General features: G+C 41.3%; 1 protein-coding gene across 1 annotated transcript in view; it reads right to left on the bottom strand.

The window, feature by feature from the left end:
- The window catches only part of BIRC6 (baculoviral IAP repeat containing 6), a 328895-nt gene that overhangs the window by 13060 nt on the left and 303532 nt on the right, over positions 1-12303 (bottom strand). The window contains 1 exon segment of the mRNA XM_074989697.1: positions 5989-6177. Within this exon segment, the coding sequence (XP_074845798.1) occupies positions 5989-6177 (189 nt within the window).

Below are 12303 nucleotides of genomic sequence, written 5' to 3'. Positions count from 1 at the left end.
CAACTTAAAGCTGCATCAAACGCTGCCGGAACAACAAATGCCAAATCTGTAGATATATGTCCACTGCTTCAATGGTCAAGACCCTCCTGCAGCAGACCATTCAAGATCCAACACATGCCTATGACAACAATACGACCTCATCCAGTGCATCAAACCCCAAATACATGGGTGAAACTAAATCACTATGCTCTCAGACGAAGTAATAGAAAAACGATAAAAGACAAACACCCTAATGGTGTACACTCCATAAAACAACCATTACATGTCTGATCACTCAGTCCTCTTCCTCAAAGGAAAACACACATCTTTAAAAGAGGAGGCTGGGAGCTTAATTTGCTAACTCTGCCAGACACCAAAAACATTGAACTGAGACACACTGGTTTTATTACTCATGACAACAAATCTGTAACCCAGTAGCTCTCATTTGTCCTATGAAGGCATAAGTGTTATATGCCCACTTCATCATTCATTCCTTATGATTAATCTCTTTCACTGTGAATTTAGATTTGCCACACTGATTATCCTTTTCAGACCTGAAGGAAAGCTGTATGGAGATTGAAAGCTTGTATTTCACCAACAGAAGTTGGTCCAAAAGAAAATACTATTTCACCCATGTTGTCTAGCTCATCTTTAAAGCTGACATTTTCCAGATCTGGCCCTTCCCAAGTAGTGAAATTTTTGGTAATATTTCAGAACTAATTATTCAGTAGCTTCACTGTATGAAAAATAAAAAGTGACACTTGTCACTGTCTTTTTCAGTTCACTCTAACGCTTCAGTAGGAATTGGTGGAAATGTGAAATTTGGTGGAAAAGAGTTCCTAGGTCTGAGGTGAAAGCCTGTTTAGTTTGGGATAAGTTACAATGATTTTAAAATGGAACTTGTGTATGCAAAATTTAATGTACAATAAGGCTGGACTTTTTTCTCCTGCACTGTTTCACAAGCACTGCACATGGGTTCCTTGGTTCAGCAAAATTTCTCTTGCTATATACTATACCTAAACATTCTGTTGACTGGGCACATGCAGGAAAAATTTGTGTAATTTCCCATCTAACATCCTATTCCTTGTATCATCTACATGTGGGTCTGTAATAAATAATGCAGTTCTTCAAAGGGACCATGTAATGTTTGTAAGGCATCTAGAGTACTCAGGGTATTTTTATAATCCTTTTAAGCCAGTAATACTTAACAGCACTAAAAATGTGAGTAGCTTTTTACATCTTTGAGGTATAACCCAAAGATCCCTCTTTAATTCAAATTTTTCACATCTTATTTGAGGGCTTTAGAAATGAGACCTAGAATCTATTGGTGATCAGGTCAAGGAAGAGCTAGAGGCTACTGGAGAGTTACAAGAAAATAAGGGGACAACTGGAAGATTGGGAGAAGAAAGTACATCTTTTTCTCAAAACCTCAAAATAATGTTCTAAGGCCATTTTCTCAAATAAGGTTCAGTTAATTGTTAATCAGTTTACTGATGGGCATTTCATACTATACCTCAGGATTTATTTACTTTTGTTGGCTGAAGTCTGACTGTTAATGTTACTTATCACCTCAGTTTTCTGGTTTAATGTAATTCTGGCCCAGCTACAACTCTCTTGTATGGACAGTGAACTGCTCTACTTTTGCAATCACTTTGAAACAGCAGACACTAGAAATGAAGTTCAGAGTCATCACCTGTTGTCATGAATGATTATGTTTCTACTGAGATAAATCCATTTGGATGTATCTCATTCCTTCAGCTTCCTAAGGAAAGAACAGGCCATAGGCTTATATGATATGCTCTTTATAAAAGCCATTAGCAGAATCTGAGCCACACAGAGTGTACAAAAACACCAAAATTCTTGGGGCTTTTAATAGAAAGGACAAAAGTACTAAACAAGAATAAAGGCATCCAGGAACTGAACTGAGCTTTAAAAGTATGTCCAACTTTACAGCTCTTTGAGGGTAAGATTTTGTGTATCCAGCAGGTTACAGAAAACATCAGTAAGAGATATACTGAAAATGACAGATAATCTTACCACATTCTCTTACTTCTAGTTGTTAAATTTAAATACTTAACAATTTGATATTTTTCCTGGAAGAAAAGTTGTTACAAATTCTTGTAAAAAAAGGATTTATTAGTGAAGAGGTGTACCACAAGGAAGGGCCCTTTTTTGTAACCCATTTTGTAAAATTTGGAGGAATAGAAGTGGTTCTCTCATTGCATTTATCTTGATTGATTGAGCCAGTATATCCTGCATGCATGTTGCTAGTTATGTAGACATGTAATGCTGTAAATAAGAGGGTAAGTATCTTGGATATTCACTTATGTTTAATTATTTTATATTCATATCAACATTAACATTTGTTCCTGAAGATGAGCAAGCTCTTTGCATTTGCGTGGAGATCTGTTAACATGTCCTCTGAAGAAAATTATTAATTCATTCAAAGGCACAATCCAACAATGTGTGTAACCCTATAACATGCTGATTTTAAACAATCCACATTTTTGCGACACTTTTCAGCCAGAAGAAACATTAAATATTTTACAAAACTCATGTACAAAGGCTACAAGCTACTGGGAATCACTTCACTGATCATTGCAGTGCAGCCATGATTTCTGGAAAGCTGCAGCTGTTTAGCTCACAGTGGATTCTGGCAGATATTGATTGGTCAAACAAATAACTCTGCATCTTCCATTAACGTCAGTACTGATAGTTTTACTTCTTACTTTAATTTCTACTCAGTTCCTGCACTTGCCACATCTAGTAACAGTTAAATGTCAATGTGCTTGGAGGAGTATAACAAGGGTTCAAACTTTTCTTTAATAGTTCATTTTGCAGTACATTGTAGGCAATATCATTAGAAGAAAATAAGACTGATACCTTCTTATCAAGTTCGTTGTTTTTATATCATTTGATCTTTTCCTTTCAGAAACAGACAATGTTCCTAAACCAAACTGGTAATGCTCAGGGCTGTAAACTGTTCGTCTAAGCTTTTTGAAATGAGTACAAATCTTAGGTAGCGTATTAATTAAAAGCTCAAGAAAATTTATAATTTGTGTGACAAAGTCCCTCGTTAACCCCTGTGCGTCCCTGCGCTTCCTGGCGGTTTCTCTGTTGTGCCTCAGAGACTCACGGAGGCCCCTTATCTGCCCAGGCCTTTTCAGAGGCAGGAGTCTCTGCTTAGAGAGCCATCTTCATCATAGGCAAATCCCAACTGGGGAGGTCACAGCCAGTCCCCTTGCATGCCTGCACCTTTTCCAGTGTGGTAACCCTCCAGGGAAGGGTGGGGGGAGTCCAGACCTGCCCTCTACCCTGGACTCTGGCCCAGGGTCCCTATGAAGTCAAGAGGCTGCTGGCAGGGCCTTCACCGCTGCCCCAGTGTAGCAACCTCACCCTGGGCCACTTCACCCACCACTTCCCTGTGGTACCTCCTGTTCCTGCTCCTGGGTGCACCTTCCAAAACCTTCCCCCTTGCAACCAGCTGGGGGGAACCTTTTATAGGGAGTGCCAGGCCTCAGCTGACCAATGAGGGCTGATTCCTAATAAGACCCCAACTGGCTGTCCTAACTGGCCTAGTAGGGAACAAGAATGCATTAGCCCACCACCCTGCATATCTTCCTTCTAGAAGGTTCCTGAAACTTCCAGGTAGGGGTCTGCCACATTTGTTTTGAATTAGCTGTTTTCATTACTGTAGTCCATTCACTTGTTTTCTAGTTATGTCTACACAGCAGCGCTATTCCAAAATGGCTATTACGAAATATTGCAAAATAACACAACCACACACAAAATGCATTTCAAAATAGCACCCAATAATGACATGGAAATCAGAAAGGAACCTTTGAAGAGGGGAAACATACATAAATTGCTAAGGAGGAGTACAAAGGAATAACACAGGCATGTAGTGACAAAATCAGAAAGGCTATGACAGAAAACGCATTACCTCTAAAAAGGACATAGACAATAAAAATAGGTTCTTTAAATATATTAGGAACAAGAGAAAGACAAAAAAGTGCAAGTCTTCTTAGCAGGGAAGGAGAGTCAATAACTGATGCCATTAAGCTTACTGAGGGGCTTAATGCCTATATTGCATCAGTCATCCCTAAAAATGATAAATGTTACTGGATAATCAACAAAATTAATATTAACCACACAAGCAAATGACTGTAAGCCAAAATAGAGAAACATGAGGTTTAATGATGCTTAGGTAAGTTAGATGTAGTCAGGTCAGCAGGGTCTGATGAAATTAATCCTAGTGTACCTAACATGGAAACTATCTCAGGTTCATTAAATTATGTTTGAGAGCTCTTGAAGGATGGAGAAGGGCAAATATAGTAACTATCTTTAAAACAAAGGGTATGTCTACACTTATGGTGGGGTTTGACACACTGTGATCCATCTGCCAGAGTTTGATTTTGCCACATCAGTGAAGACCTGGTACTCCACACTGCTATGTGGAGTAAGGGACATTGGCGCAAGCCCAAAGAGCCCTGATCTACACCTGGGAACAAAGCTGATCCTGATATGTCGATTCTAGCTACACTAATGATGTGGCTAGAATTGTGTATCTGGGATCCACTGTGATCCATAGTGTAGACCAGGCCAAAGAGAACCTGAAGAATTACAGACCACTCAGCCTGACTTTTACACCTGGAAAGATACTGCAAATTATTAAAACAGTCACATCGTAAGCACCTTGAGAATAACTGGGTTATAAGGAACAGCCAGCATGGATTTTTTCAAGATCATACCAAATCAATCTAGTGTCAAAGAATCATAGAATCCCAGGGCTGGAAGGGACCTCAGGAGGCCATCAAACCTAGCCCTCTACCCAAAGCAGGATCAACCCTAACTAAATCATCCCAGTCAGGACTTTTGTCAATCCAAGACTTAAAAACCTTTAGGGATGGAAATTCCACCACCTCTCTAGGTGTCATTCTTGTAACAGTGTTACCAGCTTAGTGGATACATGGGAAACAATAGACATATCTTGATTTTAGTCAGGATTCTGGACCTTTTGCCCCAAATGACACTGTCAAGACAGGGGTCTGCAACCTGTGGCTCCAGATCCGCATGTGGCTCTTTAAGGACTTCTTTGTGGCCCCCAGTGCTATAATTGCAAAGTTTAAAAAAAATGATTATTTTTGATAAATAGCAAATGTCTTAAAATAGGGGTTACCAAAAGTGTGGTTTGATGTTATTTATTAAGGATCATCTTATATTCACATACATTTCAGCTCTTGGATTACTGAGTTTTTTCCAGATTGGAAAAAATGGCTGTTCTTGCTATTTTGGTTGCTGATCCCTGTCCTAAGAAAACTAGAGAAATGTAGTCTACATTAAATCACTATAACACAGGTGTGCAACTTTTGGAAAAGCCATATTCAAGAATAGTTATCAAGGGTTTTCTGGCAAACTGGAAAAAGCATGTCTGGAAGCGTCATCTCGAGGTAATTTCTAGGGTCCAGTACTATCCAGTATTTTAATTAATTACTTGGATAATGGAATGAAGAGTATGCTTATAAAAATCTGTGGATAACACCAACCCAGGAAGTGGTGCAAGAAGAATTTTGGAAGACAGGATTAAAATTGAAAATAACTAACAACTTAGAGAACTGGTCTGAAATAAGTAAGATGGCGTCAATAAAGGGCAAAATGAGATGCACAACTACAAAAAAGAGGAATAACTAGCTAGGCTGTACTGGTGATAAAAAAGGATCTCAGAGTTGTAGCAGATCACAAATTGAATGAGAGTCAACGTGAGACAGTTTAAATTAAAATAAAATGCTACTGTTCTGTGCTGTAACAACACAAATGTCATATGTAAGACATTGGAGATAACTTGTCCCACTTTCTTGACACTGGTGAAGCTTCAACTGGAAAACCTGAGCTCTGAGGTAAACTTAAAAAAATTAGGCACAATTAGCCATGGAGTAAAGATGGCTGGAGATCTGATAAGAGTAAGTCAAAGGTAAAAAGCCAGTGTTCACTTTGTTCTGTAAAACTTACCTCCTTAAAACATGGGGAAGGGTTTCTGATTTGTTCAAGCATAGCCCACTTGACTGTCGCCTGTCGTATGTTTCCATCATATTCTCTGGAACTCTGTGTACCACTGGGAGTACCTCTAGATCTTTCATATCCTGGTTCATTAAAATAGGGTTCTGTGACCAATATGAGGGACTGGACAGACACCAACACCTGTTGAGAGATGCAGTTAAATGAGTAAATGAAAAATTCAGCCAATTACATGGTGACTACCACTTGTTTTTAGAACCACTGTTAGTTTGTTCAAACTGCTTAAAAAAATCAACACTCAGCGGAGGTAAAAATTCCAACTTTCAGGTCCAGATGCAGCACAAGGATTTTGAGCCTAAAAGCCAAGCACGCCCAGTAAAAATTGTTTATAAATGAACCAGTACAAAATTTCAAAGTATGCATTAAAATTAAATAGTTGAAGTGAAGTTGCTTCACTGTTACCTGCCACAATCTGATTTGGGATTTTGTGTTTTTTTCTGCCAGCAACATCTCCTGATATTACTAACAGATAAAGCAGTTCTCACTAAATTAATTTAGCTGGTAGTGCCATCACTAATTACTGCAGAATAAACTCAGATCTTCACAGACCAAAAGATGCTAAAATGAACTTTCAAAGTAAAGTAAATTCTTTGATATCTGGCATCCAGGGGATGGGGAGGTTGCCAGATAACCACATATTCTGTGTAATAGGGAGTTCTGTACTCATGCTGGGTAGGAGTGCAAAGGAGCCTGCCAGTTGCACTCACATGTGGCATGGAGGGATGCAGGGCACCGCCCCACTTCCCTGAGGGGCGGGGCAGGGCATTGCTCACGCTCTGTACACAAACCCCAGCTCCAGCTCCCTGTACTTTTCTTCTGGTTCTGTGCTTGATTGTAGGACAGCCATGGGCAGGAGGAGGCAGGTTTTCAGCTGACATCTCCCACCCACCAGGGCACTGCAGAATCCTCCAAGGGGGAGCCCCACTGTTGGGGAGAAAGGGGGTTGCACCATGGGCGTAGCTGCAGCCGGCTCTGCAGTGGGATGCCAGCTTTCCCCTTTAAGAACGGGCAGCTTGCTGTGGAGTCCACCCCGGAAGCAGGCAGACTTCAGGTTCACAGAAGAGCGGTAGTACCTGTCATCTATTTAAATTGTTAGCTAACTACATGATTGAGGCTAGATTAAGTATCACCACCACCACCACCACCAACCACCATGGGTTCAGTGCCCATTTGTGTCTGATGCCTCTCTCACTGTTTCCTACCATCTTTGCCTGTCCAGTGAGGAGTAGCTTAGTTTCTGTAGACTAGTGCTGCACCAATCTGCGATATCATATACCCGTTCTCTCTGGGGCCTGCCTCTCTTATTCAAACCATTCATTATGCTGAACGCCAGGGTCTTTTCATTTGTCATTCATTCTGCAGACATGGCCAAATAGCCATAACTTGTGTTGTATAACCTTCTGCAGCCAGTTCTCTTTTGGCTGTATCTTCCTATACACTTCCTCGTTGTTGACTTTCTGCCTCCATCCTGTTCTCAGGAACTTTCTATAACAACTACTCTCCAACGCCAACATTCTTCTCTTTGAATCTTTTATCACCACCCATCTCATGTACATACAACATGCTACTGAATACACACGTTTTCAAGATGTTCACCTTTGTTCCTAAGCTAATTACTTTCTTTTCCAGATCTTATTCATTGCCTTCAAACTCACTCTCGCTTTTGCTATTCTAGTTGCTATTTCCTTCTTACAGTCTACATCATATGTTATGCTGCTCCTCAGGTACCTGAACTTCTCTACATTCTCTATTCAATCCCATCTACACTGATCTTCCTTCTTATTTCCTTATCTCCAAATACCACTGTTTTCCTTTTATGATGTTCATAGTCAGTCCGTACCGCTTCCCTTCCTCGTTTAGCACCTGCACCATTTTCGCTAGCCTCTCCTCATCTTCTTCAATAAGCATGTCTGTTTTTAATTTGTTTAGGGATCAGGATGCCAAGACGTGAGGTTTCAGTTACCATCTAAATATCCCTCTATGGCTATGTCTATACTAGCCAAAAACTTCAAAATGGCCATGCAAATGGCCATTTCAAAGTTTACTAATGAAGCACTGAAATACATATTCAGCACCTCATTAGCATGTGGGAAGCCGCGGCGCTTCAAAATTGATGTGGCTCGCTGCCGCGCGGCTCATCCAGACAAGACTCCTTTTCGAAAGGCCCCTGGCAACTTCGAAGTCCCCTTATTCCTATGAGCAGATGGGAATTAGGGGACTTCGAAGTAGGTGGGGTCCTTTCGAAAAGGAGCCCCGTCTGGATGAGCCACGCGGCGGCGAGCCACATCAATTTCGAAGTGCCGCAGCTGCCCGCATGCTAATGAGGCGCTGAATATGTATTTCAGTGCTTCATTAGTAAACTTCGAAATGGCCATTTGCATGGCCATGTCGAAGTTTTTGGCTATGGTAGACACAGCCTATGAGAGCCGCTTCAACTAAGCCAATGAGATTTTATTTCTGCCAGCTTATTACAACATATCTTGTAGCTGCTGACAGGGGACGAGGGTGGAGAGAGCACAGGAGTTATGCTGGTTATATGAGAGTACTGGTTACTCAAATACCAGTTAAAGAAGAGTTTACTGTAGTATAAAAATATTGTAGGATAAGCAATGTTCAGCAAGCTGACGGTCCAGTCACTATGTAGTATATGGATTTATACACACACAAGACATCTAACCCCATGCACAAGGAAACCATCAAAAAACCTGTGATGTTCCCATATTAAACAAACCATTCCAACATAGCTGGTGTGCAGTAGTAACATTCAGTTAGACCGGGGTTGGCAATAAGTTTTGTAGTGGGGCCACTCCATGAATTTTGATAATGGTCATGGGCCAGCTCTGCCCCCTGCCCCCGAAGGGACAGGGGGAGCCTCAGGCAGAAGGGGTGGGGCTGGGGACTACAGAGAGAAACAAAGAGTGAGAGTGTGAAAGAGAAACATTTTGTGTGTGAGACAGACTTTGTGATACAGCTGGAGTGTGTGCTGCAATATATAGGTGATGGTGACTGGGGTGGCTCAGACTGGGTGTGTGTGACAGTGGTACAACGTGTGTGTGCTGGCATCTGCTGGGTAACTTTCTGAGAGAAGCCACCCTCTGTCTCTTTAAAGGAGGTCTGTCCTTCTCTTTTGTCTCCCCTCTCCCTTGTTCTGGACTCCTGAGTGACTCACTTGCCATCCATGCTTCTGACTGGAATAGCTTTTCTCCCTTGCCCTGATCCCTGCTCTACAGAGATGGGGTACAGGGGCAGGGGAACATCCTGACTTCAGCACTACCCTCTCCCCTCCCTGCCCTCTGCCCAGCTAGCAAGAGAATCCTAGGAGCAACTCTGCTGAAGACTGAATAAGGTGGTGGAAGGGGTAGCTGAAAACATGCTACTCACTGTAAGTATGCACACAGTGCTAATCAGCTGGGCTGGCTAGGGAGAAATGCTTGGGGGTCTGGATCTAGTCCCCAGGGCTGATTTTACCCACCCCTGAGTTAGACCCATGACCAGGAATCAGATAAGTTTAGAAGGATAAAAATGTCAATTTAAAAAAAATTGATCTTTTTATATTTAAAATCAGATTTCTTTGATTTAAATCAGATTTTTTAATCAATAAAATATTGAATTTCTCATTTAAAAATAAAAGTTACAACTAAAGCTCACCACAAACATGCTAAACACACACTTACAGCTTCATAAAAATGAATTAACGTCTCAAATCTATCCAGCCTAACTACTAGCTCTTCCTTTTGGAACGTTCTGGGCTTTCAATTTCTGTTTCTCAGCAGACTTGAAAGTAACATGGCAAAGAAAGATAAGCTAGATAGGATGATTTTTGTTCTGTGTTTGTGTGTTGGTGGACCTTGGCCAAGCAAGACAGAGGAGTTAGTTAAGACATTGACAGACACACAACATACAGGGAAAGGACAGAGGCAGCGTAGAAAGGAACAGTGGTGTGAACTGGAAAGAAAAATGGGAAGACATTATTCAGCATGTACAAAGCTTTCTATGTTCCCCCACACTTTTGTCACAAAAAACTGTCACAGCTTCTGGGTATAAGAGAGACCTTAGCAGGGAATATTTTGAAGAAATTAATTCCCTGGGTAAAAAAGGAAAATGTGCCAAATATAAGTTGTACAAGAAGATGATGCAGGGCCTAGTCGCAAGAATGAAGCATCACAAGGAAACCTGTTTACTTGGCAAAAGAATGTGGATGAAGATGTAGACATGGCCAAGTGGATCAACTGGTTAGTAACTTAAATAATTAACTTTGCAACACATCATTCTTCAAGACTCTCCATGCCTTTTAGTATAAGTGTGATTTGACAAGAAAATTCCCAACCTGTTTGCTGTGTTGGATGTTGCTAGATAATCATTGTCTTGTTTAATTAGTTAATTAGGTTTAGAATTGATCCCTCAACCATAAAATACATAAAGCTGTAGTAAGAGAAATCTAGAGTTGCCAGCTGTCACTGAGGCTAAGTCTATACTAGTCCCCAGGGCTGATTTTAGGAAATACAGGGGTACTTGTTATACGTCCAGGTCACATTCCTAAATAATGCAACTTACAGCGAAATGATTTATAAAGGGGAATTAATACCCATATGGAATAATGTAATTAGCTTGAGATACATTGCCAACACATAGGCTACATCTAGCCTAAGAGAAATCTTCGAAATAGCCATGCAAATGGCCATTTCAGAGATTACTAATGAGGCACTGAAATGCATATTCAGTGCCTCATTAGCATGCTGCCAGCTGCAGCTCTTTGAAACTGCTGCTTTTCACTGCCATGTGGCTCATCCAGACGGGGGTCCTTTTAGAAAGGACCCTGTGAACTTCGACATCCCTTTTATGCCTAACTGCCCCATCTGGACGAGCCACGTGGCAGTGAAAAGCAGCAACTTCAAAGAGCCGCGGCTGGCGTCATGCTAATGAGGAACTGAATATGCATTTCAGCGCCTCATTAGTAATCTTCAAAATGGCCATTTGCATGGCTATTTTGAAGTTCTGTGCTAATGTAGACACGACCATACATTTTAAAAATGTGTGGTACATATAGGGTATGTCTACACAGGCACAAATCTTGGAAATAGCTGTATTTCGAAGTTTACTAATGAGGCGCTGAATTGAATATTCAGCGCCTCATTAGCATTAGGACGCTTCCAGCTGCAGCGCTTTGAAAGCATGCAGCTCAGCATGGCTACGTGGGGCTCCTTTTCAAAAGGACCCTGCACCTTTCGAAATCCTCTTATCCCGCGCCCCTGTGTAGCTGCGCCGAGCCGTGCTTTCGAAGCACTGCGGCCGGAAGTGTTCTAATGCTAATGAGGTGCTGAATATTTCACTTCAGCGCCTCATTAGTTATCTTTGAAATGGCCATTAGCATGGCTATTTTGAAGATTTGTGCCTGTGTAGACACACCCATAATGTACCCATAACAAACACAAAAAAATATAGAAATGGAATAGAAATAAACAAATAGAATAAATAAAAAATATTAATTAATTAACTGATTGTTTAACTAAATAGAAAAAGATAAACCAGCTTCCCGCCAGTCCCCACTAGCTCCCCACCCGCCTCTGCAGCTCCCCACCAGCTCCCCAGCTACCTGCCAGCTCTCCCCTGACTACTCCCAGCTCCCCACAGGTCCCCCGTGACTTCAGTGCTCACTTTCAGGGCCCGTGCACTATAATGCCTGTAGCCCAGCCACAACAAAGCTCAGCTATGTTCCTGGCTTTTGGTCCCTCAGTACCTAAATGATGTAAGTGTGGATCAGTGCAACTTATAGTGGATCTGCTTTCCTGAATTAATTGTCACATATGTGAAACGACTTATAGCAATGCGACTTATAACGAGGACCCCCCATAAGTCAATTTCAGATACGCAATTCTGGCTATAGCCTTTGCGCAGCTAAAATAAACACATTGGAATAGACTTATTTCCCTAGCAAAATATTGTTGCCTCTGTACTCCTTATACTCTCGCGTTGAACTCCCTTACTCTGTGCGACAGCATGGAGCACAGGGGTCTACTGCAGAACCCAAAAGAGACTTATTTTGCCGCATCTTCCCCAGACATGCAAAATTGAACTCCAGAAGACTGACCGCCAATGCTTCAATCTTCTTGTAAGTGTAGACAAAGCCCTGAGTGTAATTTTCTTATTTTATTACATAATATAGGTCCCTTATTTTGGAACTCCATGGCCACAGGCCAAAATGGTGATATCGTAAGTCTATTCCCTATTTCACTTCTGCATAACTCTGCT

Source organism: Carettochelys insculpta, chromosome 3 (genome assembly GCF_033958435.1).
Source record: "Carettochelys insculpta isolate YL-2023 chromosome 3, ASM3395843v1, whole genome shotgun sequence".
Taxonomy (NCBI): domain Eukaryota; kingdom Metazoa; phylum Chordata; order Testudines; family Carettochelyidae; genus Carettochelys; species Carettochelys insculpta.
This window is presented reverse-complemented; position numbering and strand designations above follow the sequence as displayed.